The 22,062-nt window shown below is 47.2% G+C and overlaps 2 protein-coding genes across 3 annotated transcripts in view; both read left to right on the forward strand.

The window, feature by feature from the left end:
- LOC120387885 (ceramide-1-phosphate transfer protein) overlaps positions 1 to 3,565 on the forward strand; it is a 4,002-nt gene extending 437 nt beyond the window's left edge. The window contains exons 1-2 of one of the 2 annotated variants that reach the window (XM_039509240.1): positions 168 to 816; positions 1,430 to 3,565. In XM_039509240.1, coding sequence (XP_039365174.1) covers positions 744 to 816; positions 1,430 to 1,908 — 552 coding nt within the window. In that variant the 5' untranslated portion in view covers positions 168 to 743 and the 3' untranslated portion in view covers positions 1,909 to 3,565. Of the gene's footprint in view, positions 1 to 167; positions 817 to 1,385 lie in introns of those variants that run through there. The other variant, XM_039509239.1, reaches the window with a different exon arrangement.
- A 10,771-nt stretch (positions 3,566 to 14,336) lies between these two features.
- TAS1R3 (taste 1 receptor member 3) lies at positions 14,337 to 21,655 on the forward strand. The gene is made up of 5 exons (XM_039509241.1): positions 14,337 to 14,603; positions 15,872 to 16,651; positions 18,137 to 18,340; positions 18,661 to 18,781; positions 19,760 to 21,655. Exons 1-5 carry the CDS (start codon positions 14,337 to 14,339, stop codon positions 20,668 to 20,670), a joined length of 2,283 nt encoding a protein of 760 aa, XP_039365175.1. The 3' UTR covers positions 20,671 to 21,655.
- Positions 21,656 to 22,062: the final 407 nt, after the last annotated feature.

A 22,062-nucleotide genomic window follows, 5' to 3' on the forward strand; every position in this document is an offset into this window, starting at 1 on the left:
GTGCGGGTGGAGACAGAGCAAAGCTTTCGAGCGCTTTAGGGCCGGAGGAGGCCGCCAGGGGCACGGCTAGGTACCAGCTAGGGCAGATGGTTAAACATAAGGATCTGACAGGCTGCAGGAGACCCCTTAAAAAGAAGTGGGGAATTAACACCATGGCAGGTATAGGACAAGGGTGGGTTGATATAGTTAAGAAAATGCTATAGTGGACCGTAAAACCAGTGTCAGGTAACTGTCCTAGGGAGCATAGTCCCCCTCTCTGGAACACTGGGAGGATAACTCTGCCCTCACGCTCCAGCCATCTGGAAGAGTTCAGTGAGGCTCAGAAGCTTGTCTCGCTCACCAACAGCTGTTGGTCTGATAAAAGATATTAACTTACCTTGGTTCTCTGTCACCATACTACACACTTCACATGAGTTTAATGCAGCCTCTGCTTTTGTGATCTAAGCTATAGGTGAAGCCTACTGAGGCATGACAGAATTCAATTTTGATTTTTGAATTATGATAAATATGCTTCAAACTAAAATTTTGTCAATTTAAATTTTTGCAGTTGCATAAAATTATGGGGGAGGGGTTAAACAGTTCAATGACAATAGTTGTTAAATTGCCAATATATGTCAAAACTAAGTAAATCACCTTACGTCAAACTCAGTTCTCAAGCAGCATTTTTTACTTTGCCTATACGTAAACTTTGACTGTTGATGAAAATATTTTTTCATCAGTTTGTGTGAAATCAATGTTTATCAATGTCTACCGATAAAAATCTAATCCTTCCAAGCCTAACAGTGAAACACTGCCTCGTGATCATCCCTGAAAAAGGTAGGTGACTAGTATGAGGCACAAAGGGGCTGTTATATTACATTCTAGATAGTTAACCAGTTTTATTTTATATTACTGACACTTGACTACACTATTATCTTGTTTGTAAGCCTGTTCCCGTTATTTACTACATTACCTGTAATACAAATAAAAATGCGTACCACCTTATTCTTACATATATTCCATCTTAAATCTAAGTTCAATCTATATTCACCAGTTCTGGTCTATCCAATAATTTGATATAAAATTAAGACTGATCTAACTCTTAACCACTTAAGTGTCAGAGGGGTAGTCGTGTTAGTCTGGATCTGTAAAAAGTGACAAACTCCTGTGGCACCTTACAGACATATTCGAACATAAGCTTTTGTGGGGGAATACCCACTTCGTCAGACGCATCTGATGAAGTGGGTATTCACCCACGAAAGTTTATGCTCCGATACGTCTGTCAGTCTATAAGGTGCCACAGGACTCTGTCGCTTAACCACTTCAGTAAGGTCACCATTTCAGCATCATTTCTCACGCTCCCTTACTCTGTCACAGAACACAATTGATTTTTGTTTTGAATGTAGGTTTCTGAACTGCCTGGGCACAATTTTCTCCTTCATTTCTAAAGATGCAGTGACCAAAATAGAGATCATAGAGAATTACCGTAATAGTGACCAGCAAGAAAAGTACTTGACCGTTCAATCCATGGTGGAGTATGAGCTGGCTAATGACCTGGTTGATCTCCAAAAGCGATCCAAGCACCCTGACTCAGGCTGCAGAACCTTCTTGCGCCTCCACCGAGCCCTTCACTGGCTGCAGATGTTCTTGGAAGGACTGAGGACTGGCGAGGACAACTCCAAAACCTCCGTGATCTGCTCAGAGACATACAATGCTTCCTTGGCTAACTATCATCCCTGGATTATTCGCAAGGCTGCCGGGGTGGCTTTTTGTGCCTTACCCACTCGAAATACATTCCTTGAAACCATGAATGTGGGTACAGCTGAAGAGGCCGTGGCTATGCTGGGGGAAGCTTTGCCCTATATCTGTGAAGTCTATAAAATCACAGAGGAGCTCTATGCCCAACATAAACTGCTTGACCTCCCCTAGCGAAGGGGATGTTTGTTCAGAATATCTCAATATTGTGATTGCTGGAAGAGGTCACTGTATGGGGGTGGGGGGGGCGCCCTCATGTCAATAAGTGGTTATTTGCACTAGAGACTGGATTCTCTTCCTTTCCCCCATGTCTCTAATAGAGCCCATAAATAACCTGATTGGTACTCTTGGCCTTTTAAAAAGAGAGCTGATTTAATTCTTGGCTCCCCTTTTATTAGAAGAAATTTGGAACAAACATTCTAAAGCCCATATTAGCTTGTTTAAACTTAAAGGACTTATCGCTTTTCTCTGCACTGAACTTCTTTTTCAAAACTTTATCAGGTCTTTATTCTTTGTGAAAGCCAAACAAAACACCCAGCCACGAGTAATCACTTAATCTTTGTAGCTCCAATGCCTTTAAACAAAAGTAATGAGGACTCTTCCTTTGTCCTACTCCTGTGATAATGCTAAAATTCAGCTCAACTAGGGTTGGAACCTCTTGCTGTGATATTGTAAGGCCTGTGGACAGATGCCACTCATTGCCATTCAGCCACTTGTTCTCTGTTTGGGTTAGCAAGGCGATGTGTGTTACAGGGCCTTGGTATTTTGATGCACTTCAAAGCAGGGCCCTTGAAATTATGATGCTTTCTCTCAACAGAGTGAGCAATTGATTGCAGACCACCTTCATGGCAGCTGGTCATCACTTGCACTGGATAATACTTCCTGCCCTTTCTTCTCCCACTCATCCTCACAAAAACTAAATGGTGTGGAGGTGTGGTATAAGGATACGTTCCCTCCACACACCCCCTCCCCCCATTTTTGTGTGGGGCTATTGAAATGGGAAGGCCTTTGTTATTTTCTCCCTCCCCCCCGTTTTGTTGCTTGGCACCATGCCTTTTGGGGTGGGGAATAATCTTTAGTGCAAACTGCACAGTACTGAATCGCAGAATAATTCAGAGCTTTATGGATGTTGAGACTAGTTACAGAAATTATCCCTGGAGTAGACTCTAGGAAATAAAGGGAATGCTGAAAGCCTAGAGAAATGAAGTCCTGCTGGCTGGGTGGGGTAATTATGATTTTATGTGTAGTACAAATCATAGTGTTTGCTGAAGCTTAATGCCTTCCAGTCCAAATCAATCGTAAGCTTTAAAAGGAGGGTAAATCTTCATGCATGTGGTAAGTGTAAAATTGTTTTAGCAAGAATTCCTATATATGTTGTGTATATAATAGGTGTATACACGGGAAGAGGTATGCAAGCTGGTTATAAAATAATGAATTGTACTTTATCAGATATTTTCAAAATTTATCTTTCACAACACTGCATGGATATTTCAGAAAGAACACTAATACCACGGCTGTGAAACTATTTCAAGACAACGTTCACACCTCTCACACTGTGCCCCTGTACATTTTATTAACGCTAATAAAGTGATCTAGATAATCAAAGACATTTAAATGGCCAGTAAGGCCACAATGCTGGAATTGAGTATTACCTCATGGGTTTGACCTAGCTAGCCACACTACTCTCCCTTAAATTACGCTAATAACTTGCCTCCAAAGAGTGGTGGTGTACAGAAATGCCTGCCTTTCTCAGGTCTTTGAAGGCATGGGATCTTGGGTCTCGTTCATTCAGGGTGGTTGCTTAATTAGCCATTTGGCTAGTGATCAGAAATGAAACCCAATAAATTTAAACAGCGGATTCTAAACTCATCTGCAGCATGCATCTCTGTAGATCCTGCAGATCAGAATCTGTTCATAGAGTATTTCTTAGCTTGAGGATCAGGAAAGGAGGGTTTTCCCCCCATCTGATCCAAGGATGGATGTTTACCCACAGTGATTAAAAGATATTTATGCCTCTAGTATAGCTCTGTGAAATGTGCCATTTTCCTTCCATGTTAAGATATTAATTTAGAAAAGCCCCTTTTAAACTTACTGTAACTTTCAAAATGCTGTTTACACTCAATGCCATGGGGTAAATCCCCCACGTATTAAGACAATTCAGGTAGCTCAGTGTTCCGACGTAATAAATACTTGCTATTTTTTGTTTTGTTTTAGCTAAATGAGTTTGCTTTCAGGTCAGATGTTGATATTTCATCTAAAATGTGGTGTTGCATATTTTGTGTACAATTAAAATGTTGTATGAAATTGAAGTATTTTGCACTACATATGATGTGAAAAATCTGTATGTATCGTAAGTAACATTTGCATAATACCTTTGTTCCAAGGGTTTAATATAAAAGGGAGAAACATCATGTGAAAACTGTTATCTATTTGCCACCAGTATGTCCAAGCTAAATACTATTCTTATATGAGCAAAGCTGTAATACTTGATTCTGCAATTTCCAACAAGTGGTTTTTCAATTAAAAAGTCACTTACCAATGGAAAACCTGAGTTTGCTTTGTTTCTACTAATCTGTTTGTCCTCCCCCACCCCTCCCCCAAATGGGGGTTATATTTAATGGCTAGATTCCACAGGGCGGTACACACACTTAATACACTCAAAATCGACACCTTTCTAGCAGCACCCCTGTGGCATCTTTAGCAAATTCTTATATATATGCATTGTTTAGTGATGCTTCTCCAAATTCTGAGGTCCCTCATCTCTCCCTGCTCTGGCCATGTTCCTAAAATCCTAGCCTCTGTCTCTTACTGCTCATTAAGGCTGGGGTCCTACAAACGGCTTGGCAGGGGGAGGGGTTTCCAAGCTGCTTTGCACAGAAGGCCTCTGTGTGGTATAAGGGCCCAGCCGTGCAGAGCAGCTTGCAGGATTGGGGCCCAAGTTACATTTAGGGTTAGAGGTTCAGTTTTAAGCAGAAAGTATTGTCGGACATGTGGGCCTACAGCTGCAGGGACTGGATGTAGGTTTTGAGGAAGGGTCGCAATGAACCTATCTATGCACCAGAGGGAGCTCGTTCATCGAGTGACGAACTGAACAGGTGCAATCTCTGCCTCTGTACACATGTTAATCTTGCAGCGTTTGGCTCTAAATTTCCTTTTATCTTAGAGTGAATGTGTACTTAGTTTAGTCTTCTGAAATGACACACTTTAAAAGTGAATCACTTTCCACTCTGCTCATTAATTGTATTTCCAGAGCATGTGGGGGGCTGGTCATAACTAGGGATTCTATTGTGCTTGACTCTATAGAGACAGAACAAAAAGATGGTCCCTGCCCTGAAGAATTTATAATCTAAGTAAGCCCGTAACATTAAAAGAAGAAAACATTTCTGAAGCAATGAGTTGACTTTGCAGTCACATAAGGATTTCAGATCATTCTCTGTTGGCTTGTTCCATCTGTTCATGTCCTTAGATATATTCCTACACTTGCATTCTGACCCTTTACTGAGGATTAGGGAATGATGCATAGAAATCTTACCAGGAGATTTGCAGTCATGTCAGCTAAACAGTACAACACAGCCCACTGAACGCAGGAAACTCACAACTGTGTCTACTCTCATAGGACAGCAAGCTAAACACTAAATTTAAATGCACAAGTATCACTCTTCTAATGGACTTATTGAAATACATATTCTAAACCTCTAGGAGCAGAAACCAGTGCTTTTTTCACTGGTGCTTTGAGACTAGGTGCATGGTGGAATATCAATGCATGCAGAGCCAGTAAGAAGTGCACCAGTGAGTTTAAGTGCTAAAACCAGAAATTCTCCAGTTTAGATCTTCTGTCCTCAAGATAAGCCTCAGTGCCTAAATGACTGTATTCTGGAATAGAGATCCTTGAAGAGTTGCACTAAGATTAACATGGCAACCCCATATGCGAGAAATCACAATTTTGCCAAATGACTATTAAAAAATAGCAGCACAACTTACCTGGAGTATAGACTAGTTCTCTGCTCTGGACAAGTTCCGATGATGATTCTGAAGGAGACTCAAATCTGTGCTATTGGATGACCTAAAATTAAAAAGTTTAGGATCCCTGCTGTCCGACTGCTGCTCCTAACTTTACTATCTGGGCCGCTGAGCACATAATTCCATAGCTCATTTAAAAATAAGTTCCACGCCATCCTTTCATTGCAGGTCACCTTTAAGTAGTTAGAGGGTTTCTTTCCCAGCGCAATTTGAAAACCAGCAGGAGATGCAACATGTGGAGCTTTAGCTAGCAAATGAGTCACTGTGCCTTTGGATGAAAAGGCTCAAATAAGAATCAGAAGTTTGGAGAATCAATTTAGTACCTGGGGACAAACTTGAAAGTTTATGGAGGAATAATAGGTCCCAAAGAGAATGAAGAGCTGAGGCTGGGAAAGTGCCTCTGTAATAGGAGAGAGAGACACACTGTGTCCCCAGAGAAGAACACGGAGTTTAATGGCGGCATTTAATGTTTTACTTCACATTCTAGCAATAACTATTCTATATTCCCCTGCCAGTATTTCACCACCCCCACCTCGAAGCCAGGCTGTACTGTCAAGGGGAATGCTAGATGATTTATTCAGAGTGCCTAAGAATGCCCATATTTTTGATGTGTTCTATATTGCTTGTTCCTCCTCTTTATGACTAGAAGTGATGACAGGGACCCTCAACATTCTTATGGTGTCGCACCGGGTCGTGGGATGGAAAAGGGGAAGACCCACTGCTTTAGAAGGTTTCCTGGGACCAACATAATGTAGACTGAAGAGGGTGACTGGGTGTATTTTTTATCAAGTCAGTGATCTTCTCTAAAACCGGTTTGAGAGTAAATACCCAGCCAAAACTGTCCCTGTGCTTCGGGCTGTTTGAAAAGAGGAGTCACATTTCTGTGGACCCAAGAAGGTGAGCTGAGCCTCTGAACTTCTGGGTGTCTGTCTACAATGAACCTTTTGAGGTTGGACCGTCAGTAGACTAAAATGGCTTAGGGGTTTGAGCAGGGGACAGGAAGCGAGGAGACCTGGGGTTTTATTCCTAGTTCTGCCACTGACTTACTGTCTGAGCATGGGCAAGTCATTTCACCAGAACCTCTGAAACAGAGCTTTACATCATCTAGATTGCAACACCTATGGCAACTTTCTTTATTGCCATCCCTTTTCTCCCCCTCGCCCCAAGGTGCGCAAAGAGCTTAGGGTATCCAAAGAGACCGTTCAGTTATCTAAGGAGCCTGATCCTGCCGCTTGCTATGGGCCCTTGACCCCCATTGACTTCGTAGGGATACATCCTACACCAAAATCAGCACTGGTGTTGGAAAGAAAGTTATCTTAGCAGGAAAAACAGCCCTGTTAGAAAGCCGCCTGCTTCTGTTGTCTCAAGCAGATAAATAAGCCAGAGACACCATTCATTCTGCAGTGAAATGTGAGCTAGTCGAAAGAAATGTAAGTGCTTGCATCCCCAAACACCTTAGATTTATAGCAAGAGTTTATCATGCACTGGGGATCAGAATTATTACTTCAAAGAACAATACAACTTCGGTGTAAAAACAAGGGAAAAGGGACTTATTGGCTACTTCCTTTTTTATTCCCCCCTTCTCTCCCGCAGTGAAACTGATGTATAATTCCTCTAACTGCTTGGTAAGGAACATCAACTATAACAATTATTTGGCAGGTAGAGTACAGGGTTTGTTTGGAGTTAAGGTCATTATACATTGGGAGCCTGTTTATTACGCATCAATCTCACAGTGCCACCTCTGGGCCTGCAACCTGTGATAGCCGCATGGTGCTGGTCCATAGTATTCATCATGGAACCGGATTGTCAGCATTTACCATTTAACTGCAAAGTCTTTACATGGTTATTAGTGACCTTTTAGAAGAAAAAACAAGTTTCTGGTTCCATGTTCCTTGCCAGCTGGCAGAGGGAAGTGCCAGGACTGAACCGTTTTGTATTTTTTTTAACTACAACCAAATGATGTTTCCTACAAAGGTTAGCTTCTCCTCTCAGACTGACTTGAGGAGGAGACAGTATTTATCATAATAGCAGGGCAATTTAATTTATTATCCGAGGGCTTCAGGTAAAAATACAAACTGGAAAAAAAAAAAAACCTTAAAGCAGCTTTGATACACACACACCCTCACCCCAGCTGTGATTACCCCCTTCCTGAGGGTAGAGCTGGGGTAGGTTTCTACCACTCCTTATGCACTCAAGTTTGAAAAGTTCAAGGCACATGCAAGGAGATGTGATCTTAAGCCTGATTCTCACCCTGGGAATTAGGGGCCTGAACCAAAGCCCATTCAGGTTGCTAGGAGTCTTTCCATTGATTTCAATGGGCTCCGCACCAGACCCTGTGCACTTAGCTATACACTTCACTCATGCAGGAGTAACATGCGGTCCATCCAGCAACACTCTCATTCATGTAGGATCAGGTTCTCCACACGTCCCTTTTCACCTAGGGCCCATAGGCACGATACCTGCCCTGCATCAGAACAAGCCCTTGGTAACACTAGTACATCATGCAGCTACTGAAACAGCATGGGCAGGGAAGGGGGCAGGGGCAGTCTACATGGGATCTTCAGATACCACATCATCTCTCTGCACAAACCTTAATGCCAAAGTGATTCTGTACATACACCCTCAGATATACCTATGTACCAACTGCTTTTTCTTTCTTTTGCAAGCAAAACAATGGCCCTCGCTGTCTCTGCTCTGAGGCTAAGATCAAGCATCAGGCAGCTGATGGGTCCTAGCTCAGGAATCTGCCTTGCCCTTGATGATCTAAGCCTACGTCTTCACTACCCGCCGTATCGGCGGGTAGCAATCGATTTCTCGGGGATCGATATATCACGTCTCATCCAGACGCGATATATCGATCCCCGAATGAGCTCCTGTCGACTCCGGAACTCCACCAACCCGAACGGCGGTAGCGGAGTCGACATGGGCAGCCGCGGACGTCGATCCCGCACCGTGAGGACGGTAGGTAATTCGATCTAAGATACTTCGACTTCAGCTACGTTATTCAAGTAGCTGAAGTTGCGTATCTTAGATCGATTTCCCCCCGTAGTGTAGACCAGCCCTGAGAGTCCTTGCCAGCTCTAACTGCTCTTATTCGATTGCTCCTCCCCTCCCCCCAGTGCAGGAGCATCTTCAGATAGAAACATCAGGTGCTTTGAAACAGACAGTGCCCATACAGCATGAACCCCTCAGGAATCCCCTGTTCACACCGAAATGGAGCCATGACAGCAAATGAAAAACAAGACATTCTCGCAGCCTGATGGTCAAGGTGTTTAAAGGAGCGGAAATAAAAATGCAGTGCAGAAAAACAGCCCAGTGTGCACAAAACCCTCTGCTCCAGAATCAACGTGGATGTGGATCCTCAGCTCGCTCCCAGCTGCAGGGGATGCTCACGCAGTTATTCATTCAGAATGGATTTGAACAAGATCAGGCTACTGGAGTGGATGGAGCCATGTCCTGGGCTTGAAAAATTCACCTTGCCAGAGCTCCCTATAAGAATGATGGAGGGGGAAGAGCCACCTGCAAGTTCAGATACCCCCCCAACCCCATCACCTACCCTACACACTCCACCACCACCACCCCCCAGCTGCTGGGTGCACAACCAACATGCAATTCCTGGGCACCACTTGAGGGCTCCTCTGGCTGGTTGCAGTCTGATCATTCTGAAGCCTCAACCTCCTTTGGGCTTCTTCAAGGAAGGAGGAACTCTGTCCTTCCTCTCCCGTCCCCCTCGCCTTCCTTGGCTGGATTCTCACACCGCTAAAAGCCTCCCGACTCTTGCATGTGTGGTCTCTCCTACTCTCCTCCTTCACTAGCCTGTTGGCTGCTGGGAAGGCCTTTCCAAAAGATTATGCCCTGCAGGAATTGATGGCTAAACTCACCCACACACCAGGGAGACAATTTGCCACTCACCAGAAATGAGCAATGTTGGTTTTTTTTAGTCCCTGGCTATACCAGTTGGATGGGCCTAAACATAGTCCGATCTATCGCAGCCAATACAATGTACATTGATAAGGGCTTCCCTGCTCAGCCCTCTTTGGAACTGCAAAGTGCTCTCCTTCGGGTAATCCACCAAGCACTGCAAATTGCATGAGAGCGGTTTTGGAAACAGCCCTCTCTGTTGGACTAGAATGGTTTTATAAATAGGTAAACTGAAGTACAGAGAGGGAGAAAGTGACTTTTCCCAGAGCATATGTTAAGTCAGAAGTCCTGACTCCTAGTACCACCACTAGCTGCAGGCCCCATTCCATCCTCCAATAAATAAGAGCCATTTCCCCAAATTTACAGGTATTTGGAAAGTGTCCAGTTCCTGTAATCTCCCCACTCTAGCATTGACAGAATCAGAAGTGACACCGTCTACTGTAAATAAACTTGCAGTAGGAGAATCCCACAAATGAGCTGTTCAGAGAACCACGTGTGGCTAATTGTGTTTGCCCGTTAGACACAAAGCAGGTCCATCATGCACAGTGCAGTGACGAGTACAGTACATTGTGTATCCTGGTGCCATCGGACCACACAGCTGCAATTTGTTTAACTCTAGCACAAGCTGACTGATCAAGCCCTGGCAGGAAATAATAGATTGGATCCCTCTGAAAGCAGAGCAGTCGGTGATTGCTATGATTTATGCTCCCCACTGAGGCTTATTATTGCAAGCAGATACAGGATATTTACTGTCTCATCTGCAACCAATTTCTGTTACTTTTTCTGCCAGACTGAATGAGCTATTTATGTGGGAGGAGGGGAAGAAAGGACAGAACCAGCTGCTGATTGGACCAGAATCTTTTTTTCATTTCCAGCAGAATTTTTAGCTGAGTTATAAACCTCTAAGGTTAGATGGGCATAATAAAGAAAGTGCTGATACCCAGTAACTACAGTGAAGCAGTATTAACCCATGTGTGGAATAAGCATGGTCCTGAGGTTACAACATTGGACTAGGACTCCTAAGAATGGGGTGCTGTTCCTGGCTCTGTCACTAACTCGGTAACAATGGGAAAGCTACACAGAATCCAAGTTCAAAAGTGCCTGAGGTACAGATCCTCAAAGGTATTTAGGTGCCCAACTCCTATGGATTTCAGCACACTAATTGACATGTTTTAATGGTTACCAACCAACAAGAATCAACCTCTCTTTAGGAAAGTAACTAAATGACAAACACAAAACAAGACTCAAATCGATTATTTGAATCAAGGTTTGCTGCTGCCAATTTAAATCATGATTAAAATAAGTGATTTACGTCAATCCACCCTGAAAGGAGTCTAATTCTCAATGGGTGTGCGCTCAGCACTTTCTGAAATGTAAGGCCCTCTAAGATCTCTCATATAAGAACGGCCATGCTGGGTCAGACCAAAGGTCCATCTAGCCCAGCATCCTGTCTTATGACAGTGGCCAATGCCAGGTGCTTCAGAGGGAATGAACAGAACAGGTAATCATCAAGTGATCCAAATCATCAAGTCATCTCTCAAGCTGAGCACTCAGCATCAATTGTCACTTTGAAAAATCTTGGCCTGCTAGTATAAGACCATCATTGTGGTATCTGGCTGTGTTACCCAAACAGAAAACAAAGTGCAGCGGGCACTGTTTGAGGAAAGCAAACATTTACTCTACTAAAAGGCCAGATCCTGCAAAGTGCAGAGCACTCTCACCACCGAGCTTCAAGCAGGCCAGGGTATAAAACACGACATCCGCACAGAGGCACTCTGGGTAAGGTGATTTGCAGTAATCAAGAGCTGTTGTTGATAGATGGTGACACACAAATCCAGGTGTCAGGGAAATTTGCAAACAGGAGACAGATTTTGCAAATTTCACTCCGTGAAAGAGCTCATGTAAAGCAACTTTAGTCAAATTGGATCGTCTCCAGGGCCTGGGGCATGATCCTGCACACCTCCCTCAAGCAAACACAGACTCTTCCTACTGAAGTCAATGAGACTCCATGCCTGAATACATGCCACTCCCTGAGTGAAGGGAGCCAGGATCAAGCCCCCGGGTTGCAGAAGAGCCCACACATATAGGTCATTGCTGGATATTTGACTACTGGGGGACCAAACACAGAGTTAGTTATTTAATGAATTTTGCTAAACAAATTCAGCCGCGTCATTCTCACCTCTTTTAATTCTATTTGACAAGACTTGTTTGGGACCTGCCACTGCAAGATTCTCTCATTCCCCTCCAGTTCCCTGTGGCCTTTTTAAATTTCCTGGGAAGCATTAGCTCTGAAACAGCAAAGCCATGGCTAGAGTCCTGCTGCTCTACCTGAGCTTGGGCTGCTCCGCAGCCCATGGACGCACATGCATGTCGGCTCAGTTTAAAAAGCCGGGTGATTATATCCTGGGAGGCTTATTCCCGTTTGGAATGAATACCATGAACCTGAGCGAGCGACTGGAGCCCAGCATCGTCGTGTGTGAAAGGTAAGAAGGGATCTGTCAAGGATATCATCCTAATTGGCATAGAGTGACTTTGGTCACCCCCAGGGGCGGGGGGTGATGGGCTTTTATGTAGCAAACAATCCGATGTCTTAGTCACTTAGGATGACGTTCAAGGCCAGTTAGGAAGAAAGAGTGCTATGGTACCGGGCGTGATGGGGCGCTGAGAGCATTGCCATGGCGATGGCAGGTGCTGGAATGGGAAATCTTTGGCACTCTCCTGCTGATGTTACTCACTCCAGCATCAGATGCCACCGCCTCCCTCCATACACATTTTGCTCAGAGATTTTAATGGTGCCGGCCTGTTTGGCTGTTAACGCTGAAAGGATTCTACCATGTCTGCGATGATGGTTTCAATACAGGGTGACCAGATGTCCCGATTTTAGGGTCTTTTTCTTATATAGGCTCCTATTACCCCCCCACCCCCTGTCCTGATTTTTCACATTAGCTGTCTGGTCACCCTGTGTCAATATGTTGTGGGTTTAGACAGAGCTGTAAGTGTGCACTGGTCTCTGACAGATCATGACGGGTTCTTATTGTATCTGTAACCCGCTGGGAAGCTCACAAACAAGGATAATAAGATCCCAGATAGGCAATGAGCACCCTCCACTCTCACCCCATTCAGCACAAGCTGAGGACGGTCAGCACCTTGCATGATCGGGCCCTGTGCACCGACACATTCCCATCCCTGCTCAGCAAAGCATTTAAGCACCTAGACTTTAAGGCCAGAAGGGACCATCGTGATCATTTCATCTGACCTCTGCACATTGCAGGCGATAAAAACCCTCACAGCCACACTCCTAAATAACCTACCTAACCTGCTGGTGGTGTCGTCCTCTCAAATCAGGGTCTGAAGATGTCAAGTTACAGAGAATTCACCATTTACGCTACTTTAAACCTGCAAGTGACCCGGGCCCCTGCACAGAGAGCAGAGGGCAAAAAACCACCACCACCAATCTGGCTCTGAATCTGACCTGAAAAAATTCCCAACCGACCCAAATATGGCGCTCAGTCCTGCCCATGCAAGGAAAGACAAGCCAAACAGGCAATCAATTCAAATCAGAAAGAGTTAAGAACATGCTGAGTCCTGAGAGTACCTACATGAAAAGATAGCTGAAAGGAAAGTGAGAGTCTTCTTCAGTACAGTGCCTGCTGTGTTAAAGCCTCACCCTGGTGACACTTGAATTTGGAGAAGATTCAACAAGCCCACATGCAGAGATACAAGCCAACCTGGGCGCAGTTCATGGCTTCAGGCTTTGGGGTGAAATCTGGCCATTCTGGATTACTTTTTACTTTGAGTCAACTCCCAGAAAAAGCCAGCCTCAGAGGAAGCCAACCTCACACAGATCAAACATGGTGGGGAACTCCATACACCAACTCCAGAGAGCAATCAGCCACATTTCACAGCGTACAGTCATACAATAGTCATTACTCTGTAGCTGAATGCTGTAGGCAGGTCTCTGCACAAGCGAGAGAATTCATTTCTCTTGCACACTAGCTCTTACCTGTGGACTTGTGATTGATATTTCTTTGTCAGATTCACCAAATAGTCACATTTACAGGGACGATATAGGCTGCCAACCATCCCAGACCGCAATGGCAATATGTGTACACACTTCCATTTGCAAAGAGTGGAAAACAGACCCTTGTGTCCCATCCACCGTCTGACCGCTGCAAAGGACAGAACTGAAGTCAACAGCACACTCCACACACAATGGTCTGGTGGTTAATTTGTAGGAAGTCAAGGGCACTGGGTTCGAATCCAATCTCTGCCACAGACTTCCTGTGTGACACAGGATGAATCAATTACCCACTCGGTACTTCAGTTTCCTCACCTGTGAAATGCAGATAATATATTTACCTACCACCCAATGGGACTGCAAAGCTGAATTCATTAGTGCTTGGAGATCTTACAATGGTCCTGGTTACAGTCAATCTCTGCTGATAGTTAAGTAGAACCCGGATTTGCTAGCGGCAGGCTCAGCTATACCATTCTGCACATCTGTGCTAACGCACGGCTGCCGACAGCTCAAAGAGCCTAGAATAAATTCATCCCTAATGCAACGGCACCGATCAGTCTGGCTTCATGTAGTTCTAGGTCTCTGCTTTGCTGTTTCCCCTACCTGCAGGTTATATGCTTCTGGCCTGATCTGGGCTCTAGGGATGAAGTTTGCCATCGATAAAATCAACAACTCCACTTCCCTCCTCCCGGGAATAAAACTGGGCTATGAAATCTACGACAGCTGCTTAGAGCCAGTGGTGGTCATACAGCCCAGCTTGTTATTCCTGACCAGGGAGGGCAGCGCTGGGATCAGAGTCCTGTGCAGCTACACCGACTACCAGACCCGAGTAACAGCGGTGATCGGGCCTTACCTGTCAGACCTCGCTCTGATTACAGCCAAGCTCTTCAGCTTCTTTCTAATCCCGCAGGTAAGTCTTTGGAGAATCACGGCTTTTCCATTATAGCGGTTTGGACCAATGAGGGTGACAGGAAGAATTGTCTAGTGGTTAGAGCGTTAGCCTGGGCCTTGGGAGACCACAGACATCGGTGAGTTACTTAGTCTCTCTGGCCTGTATCTGTAAAATGGGGCCTACCTGAGGCGTGGGGATAAATGCGCTGACGACTGTGGGGCTCAGACGCTGTGCTGACGGAGGGCTCTCAAAGACAGACAGGGGGGTTGTGTGTTTCCTGATCACCCGCGAGCTCCCTGGCTGGTGCCAGCAGAGAGCTCTGGAGACTCAAGCCGCCTCGCTGTACAAGTTGCTGCTGTTGATCTAATAGGGCTAAACGCTGCTCTCTGGGTAGCGTTTGGGCCTCAGCCTGGGAGGTGCTGAGCACCCTAGATTCCTATCAGTGGAATCAAGGGGGCTCGGCCCCAGGCCCTTTGCCTACAGAGGGCAGCTCAGTTCCTTGATAACAGATCCCCTTTAAACAGGTGGACGGGTGAAAATGCAGAGCGAGGAAATGACCAGCCGTGGCTGTTTATATACCGGGGAAAGTCACTAATTTTCACCCTTATACCTGCAGTCCCCCAGTCACTCAACTTCTTTCCTTCTTATGCCTTTACCCTGAACCTGTCTTTTAGGCACCCAGCACTATCAGCTGTAATGGGCCTGGGAGACAGGCTGGAGTTGGTGGTGGTGGTTCTGGCTCTACGCGCTCTCCCGGACCAGCTTTGCTCTCACAGGGTACATCTACACTGGAGCTGGAGATGTAATTTCCAGCGTGGGCGGACGTACGCTCTGTACAAGCTAGAGAACTATAAACAGCAGCGCAGGCGGCAGGATGGCTGGCCTCCCTGAGTACAATCCCAGCCGACATCCTAGGTATGTATTCAGGGTGGACAGCGCAGCCCACAGCCTGCACCTCCATGTCTACACTGCTGTTTTTAGCATGCTAGATCAATCAGAGCTAGCACGGGTCTGTCTGCCCAAAATGGAAATTATGTCTCCAGTCCAGACAAGGTGGCTGAGGTAATATCTTTGATTGGACCAACTTCTGTTGGTGAAAGAGACAAGCTGAGCTCTCTGTGGCTTGGAAGTTTCTCTCTCACCAACAGAAGTTGGTCCAATCAAAGATATTACCTCCCCAACCTTCTCTCTCTAATATCTTGGGACAGACATGGCTACAACCACACTGCATATCTCCAGTCCAGTGCAGATGTATCCGGACACACTGCTCTCTTCCCCATTTCCAGGTCAGCTATGGAGCCAGCAGTGAGAAACTCAGCCAAGAGGAGTATTACCCATCCTTTTTCCGGTCCGTTCCCAGTGATAAGAGCCAGTCGAAAGCCCTGGTGCAGCTACTCGACAAGTTTGGATGGAACTGGATTGCGGCCATCGGGAGCGAAAATGAATATGGCCGTGAAGGCCTGGGCACCTTCTCCAGCTTGGCCACAGCCCAGGGCATCTGCATAGCCTACGAGGCATTGATTCCTGCTGACCCATCAGTCCCACAAGATCACAAGAAACTGGAGACAATAATCAAGTACATCAATGAGACTCAGGTGAATGTAATTGTTCTCTTCTCCGTGGACAGGCCCGTGAAGGCCCTGCTGGAACAGTGGATCAGTCATGGCTTCAGCCAGAAGGTCTGGATTGCCACTGAAGCCTGGGTGATGTCTGACATAGTCACCTCCATCCCTAACATCCAGACCATTGGGACTGTCATTGGCTTTACCATCAAGGGAGGCATTGTACCTGGCTTTAAAGACTACGTTGCTGACCTCTTCGCATCCATCCAGCAGGAGAGTTTCTGCCAGGCTTCCTGGGAGTACAGCCACGATGCCAACTCCGCTGTGCTCGGCCCGCAGTGCAGGCAATGCGACAATGTCTCCCTGCATGACGTCTCTCACTTGCTAGAGAACCAGCAGACCTACGCGGTGTACATCGCCGTGTACAGCGTGGCCCATACGCTGCACCAGGCGCTGGGGTGCACGGAGGAAGGGTGCCCAAAAGCAACTGTCAAGTCCTGGCAGGTGAGCGAGGGCCGGACTCTCAGCAGCAGCTTTTCCACTCCGACCCGCTGCCCCCCATTGGTCCTTTTCCAAATGCTAAGATTAATCCCCCTCGCTGCCTCCCAACATGAGCCCGTCACCTGAGCCACACTGACCAACTCCTTTTCTCAGACATCAGATCCGCCATAGCAGATCATCATGCCAGTGGCTCTTCAGGTCCCGTTTCCTGCCTCTGGCAATGGCCATAATGTGGTCCGGTGGTCTGGGAGTCAGGAGACGCGGATTCTATTCCTGACTCTGCCCTGGACCTTCTGGGTGACTTCCAGGCACGTTACTTGCCCTCTGTGCGCCCCCATTTCCGCAGCTGTAAAACCGGGATAGCGATACTTTGAGATTTACAAATGAACAGCTCTGTGTACGAACCACGTATTTATTAACACAACCCCATACTGCAATAAAGTCAGTTCCACCCCATGGATAATGCTAGGTCAATGCTTTAAAAAGAGGGGAGATTCCTTCCTGAGCCCGGCAGTTACCAGCTGATGCCCAGAAGCCTGAGAGCTGATGGCTGCTATCTTAGCCTGCGCGGGTGACAAGTGATTTCAATCAGAAAATGAGACATTCATACCCAGCCCACTGACACACTCAGAGTGGGTCTGTCTCCCCTGCAATGTAAACCCAGGATTAGTAGAACTTGAGCCAGCAGACCCTGGGTTTGTTAACCTAGGGCTTGAGCATCTACACTCATTCGTAACCCCAGGTAGGAATCATTGAACCTGAGCTCCAGCATCTCCACTGCATTATGCAGGCCTGAGGCCAACCTGCCATATCCTAGACTTCCTAGTGCCCTCCCAAAACGTGGCCCGTTCTAGCCCTTTGTTCGTGGGGCAGCGTGGGAAAATGACTGTTCACCGAACTAGACCGTCCAGAGGACAAAGAAAGTCGGCCCATGGGATTGTGGGATACTGTTGGCGGCCTTCCAGGGCATGAGTCAAATGCGGTGGTGTTTATATTGCAAAGCAATAGGGCTTGAACCCTGGGGCCTAGCTCCATCCTCATGGAGCCCTAGGACCTTGGATCTGAGTCCTGGGTTAGTGTGATTTGTGTGTAGACGGAAGTGGGGGCAGGTTAGCCTTGAGCCTGAGTTTGAACCCTGGGCTCACCCTGCAGTGTAGACAAACCCTGTACACGGCAGTCATGGGGTGTGGTTGCAGCTTGAGCAGACATACCCAAGTTAGGCTTTAACTGATGGAACTTGAGTTCCACAGCAGCAAGCTTCAGCCTGGGTGGCACAAACCCACCCCAAACCCTGGGCAATTACTTGTGGGGGTAGCCTGGGCTGAAGCTCTAGCGGCCGCAGCTGTACTGAGCTAGCTAGATTAAAGCTACGTCAGGTCAGGCCGCAATCACACCCAGCGATCGCTGTCCAGAAGTACCCGATACTGGAGAGCGTTTGGCAAAAAGTCTCTCCGCCTCCCATCGCGCATTCTCCCCTTTTCTCTGCAGCTGCTGGACATCATGAAAGAGCTTCAGTTCACCCTTGATAACCAATCATTCCACATGGACCAGTTCCATAGCATGAACCAGGGCTTCGACATCATGTTCTGGAGCTGGCAGAAAGGCAACCTCCAGTATATACCCGTGGGAGACTACCAGGAGTCCTTACACATCAACACGTCCCAGATTCGGTTTCACACCATGGATAGCAAGGTAAAGAGTGAGGGTAGAGGTGCTGCTAAATCACAACAACATGGTAACAAAGCTGCATCTACCTATTCACCCAGCTTGCTTGCTGTGGCCACTCAAGACTTTATGGCTACAGCAGTTCTTCCTGCTCACAAATAGACCTCAGCTGTGTGAGCTAAAGAAGAGTCCTCCTTAGCAGTATAGGGACTCAGACACACAGCTCTGGTCCTATCCAATAAGGGGCAGTGGTGCCCATACTCAGCCTGTGTGTTACAGTATCATCGTCAAATAGCTGCTGCTGCTGCTGCTGCTGCTGCATGTCTGTGGCTTTGTTCATCTTCCAGAAGCCTGTATCCACGTGTTTTTGGCGGTGTGAACCCGGGCAGATTAAGAGAGTGAAGGGATTCCACCTCTGCTGTTATGACTGTATCGACTGTGAAGAAAACACCTACGAGAGAAGCAAAGGTGAGGCTTGGGAAAAGCAACTGTCTGAATAACCCCTATCCCAGCTGGCCACTGACTTTAGGGCCACACAACTTCCTAGAGCCTCTAAGGAAAATTGGTGTCCAATTCTGTGCTGTTCCTCTGCGAGGCCTGGTGCACAAGATGCAGACCATGGGGAGGAGGGACAAAGGTGACTTGAAGCCATCTTTGCCTGGCCTGATCCTGGGCCAGTGCTGCTCCCACCATAAGTTAGAGCAGCCCCAGGGTTGCTCCAATTTACAGCAGCCTCCAAAGGGCCGAGTCACAGCTCCAGGTTTCTGCAGTGGCATGTGCTGCAGACGTGTGCTCCTGCCCTTGGCCTGCTCCTAGTGTACCCCCTACAGTTGTGAATAGGCCAGGGTTGGTTATGCCAGCCTCATGGTGAGGGAATTTCCCCCCAGTGCCTTGTGACACCTTTGCAGCCCCTGTACACAGCTCGAGTGGCGTGGGGGAGCATCTTTCACTCGCCTATTGGTCTGCCCCTGCTACTGGCCAGTGCAGGATTGTTCCCTTTGATATATTCTCCAGTGCTTTGTCCAGCATCCTTCTGACGAGCTCAGGTGACAGCCAATGCAGGGCCAAAGCAGTGGGAGTGAGCCCATGTGACTGGACGGGATTTTTTTTTTAAGTTTTGTGAGAAGGTGAAAATGATCATTGTGACACAACTGAAGGGTCTTTTGGAAGCAGGGGCTCCTGCCTGGGGGAGGGAGCAGAGCAGAAAATACAGGGCTCATTTGGGGGCAGACAGGGGAGGAGATTGGCTAATCACAGGCTCTGGGGACCCTGAAGATGCTTGCATATTCTGGGGATGGCACTTTGAAACTGGGGATTGTAGGAACCGCATTGGCTGCTCTGTTCACCCGTGCCTGTGACCCATCGTCACGAGCTGCCTGTGGCCCAGAGCAACGGCGTGCAAAGCCGGGCCCAGCCTCACGTCCCCTCCTCATTGCTGGTTTTCAGAGGACTTGTTTTGCACTGACTGTCCAGAACATCAGTGGTCACCTATTCGAAGCACCAAGTGTTACGACCGCAGCGAGAGGTACTTCTTCTGGGACGAGCCGCTCATCATCGGCTTGCTGGTCCTGATGCTCTTCACCATGGTGCTGACCGGCCTGTCAGCAGTGCTCTTCCTTAAGAACCTCAACACGCCGCTGGTGCAGGCGTCCGGGGGTGCCAGGAGCATCTTTGCCCTGCTCTTCCTCTTGCTGATGTGCCTCAGCTTGTGCCTCCAAATAGGGAAGCCCAGCACTGCCAGCTGTATGCTCCAGCAGCCTCTCTACACCCTGTGCCTCTGCGCTTGCTTCTCCACCTTCTTAGTCAAGTCGCTGGAGATCGTCTTGCTGACGGAGTTCACAAGCTGTCCCAAAGGCTTCCTGCTCTGGGTGACCCAGAAGAGGGCCTGGCTCGTTGTCGCTGTCACCTGCCTGGTTGAGAGCATGCTCTGTTTTTGGTACATCTACTCGGTTCCAGCCTTCCCGGTGAGGGATTACAAACTGCTGCACTCCCAGGTTCTGATCCGTTGTAGGATTCAGTCCTGGTTCGCCTACGTTATGATCCATGGCTACAACGGCGGCCTGGCATTCATCTGTTTCCTCTGCACTTTCATGGTGCAGACCCCTGCCAAGAAGTACAACATGGCCCGGGGGATAACGTTTAGCATGCTGGCCTACTTCGTTACTTGGATCGCTTTCATCGCCACCTACAGCACGGTGCAGCCCACGCAGCAGCCCGCCGCGGAGATCTGCGGTGGGCTGCTGTGCACGCTGGGGCTCCTGACCTCCTTCTACATCCCTAAATGCTACATCCTCTTGTTTAAGCCCGAGTGGAACACGTTGGCTTATTTCCAGTTACACCAAGGAAGGGCCTCATGAGAAAGACTCCCACTAACCAGACCTGTTCTAGGCTGCTGTGAAAGGCTTTAAATATCAGCGAGGATGGTTTGGTTTGTAATGAATCCACGAGCTGCAGTCACAAGACACAATTACTGTATAAAATATACATACAGCCCTACCTGGTAGACTGAAGGCTAGATCCTTTCCAGCTCAAAATAATAATAATAAAAAAATCATAGGGTTCTGATGCTTGAACTAAAGGACTATGCCCCAGGCGACAATAGCAGTAGGTCCCATATCCTCTTGGGCCAATAAGCAGAGGGAGTCATTGCTCAATCGGTGCCCCCGCAAAAGTCAGCAATGTTACAGGTTCCATTCAAAGGTTCGGATGCTTCTCTGCAGCATCTGTTCCTGTCGGATCTACACAGCTGAGCTGTAGGAACCTCACCAGGCCCAGCTCCCTCAAAAGATTTCCAGGTTTTCCTGCTTCTAGTCAGGGCAGAAATAAAAGCCAACCTGCTTCTCCCGTGCTATTTCTGTATAGCCATTTCCGGTCCTGACCGGAGTATGAAAATGCAGGAGGGGCCACAGAAAGAAGGGATAGCATGGGGTGGGGGAGGAGAGGACTTGCTCTCATGGAAGAAGCAGATGCTCAGCACCCCTCGAGTTTCAGTTGGGTGAATTTCCGATTCCAACTCAACAGTAGGGGAAAAAATAGTTACGGCCCAGGAATTGCTGAGTACGTATCTACAGATCCTTTATTACTCCTCTCAAATATGCACCACAGGCAGCATGGATGGGGGAGAGAGAACCCACTGAAATGCCTCTGCATTGCTGCTAGGGTGAGAACCAAGTAGAATCGTATTCAAGGATCAGTTCCTCTAGTCCCAGTAACTGGTTTAAAGGCTGGAGTTTGCTTCTGGCTTCCATGCTCCTGGGTGCTTCTTGGTATATCTGTTTGCTCTGTTCCTAGCGCACAAGCGTGCTTTGCAACACACAGGGTTTGTAACTCCAGGCTAGCGTAACAGGACTGCATGTATTTCTACACGTTTTGTGTTTATTAAAAAGGAATAAAACCAAGACATTCCGCAGCCTTGGATTTACTTTGTAGAAGTTACAGTGAACGGAATCATTTCACCATCTAAATCAGCGGCAGGCCAAAGTGGCCACCAAAACCCACAGAGACTCCCAGATCCATCTCAGACCAATATAGAATTTTGCAGGCTGGGATCTATCATTTCTTTGTGCTGCTCTTTTGCCTTAAAGAGGAGGATGGTTACAATCTGCTCGAAGTTAGCTGTGACCCTCAGGTTCCTTGAAAATAGCTAACGTGGCCTTGGGTTGGGGCAATTTTTGCGTGCCCTTGATTTCACCTTGAGGAATGCATAGAAGGAGGGTGAGGACCTGGGAGGGGAAAGATACGGGAGAAAA

Source organism: Mauremys reevesii, linkage group 21 (genome assembly GCF_016161935.1).
Source record: "Mauremys reevesii isolate NIE-2019 linkage group 21, ASM1616193v1, whole genome shotgun sequence".
NCBI classification, from domain to species: Eukaryota; Metazoa; Chordata; order Testudines; family Geoemydidae; genus Mauremys; species Mauremys reevesii.

Bases quoted from the DNA above. Each gene is read 5' to 3' on its own strand.
- TAS1R3 (XM_039509241.1), top strand. From the start codon at position 14,337: ATGAAGTTTGCCATCGATAAAATCAACAACTCCACTTCCCTCCTCCCG. The intron at 18,341-18,660 runs GTAAAGAGTGAG...TTCATCTTCCAG, and splicing joins TTCACACCATGGATAGCAAG to AAGCCTGTATCCACGTGTTT. The intron at 18,782-19,759 runs GTGAGGCTTGGG...GCTGGTTTTCAG, and splicing joins CACCTACGAGAGAAGCAAAG to AGGACTTGTTTTGCACTGAC.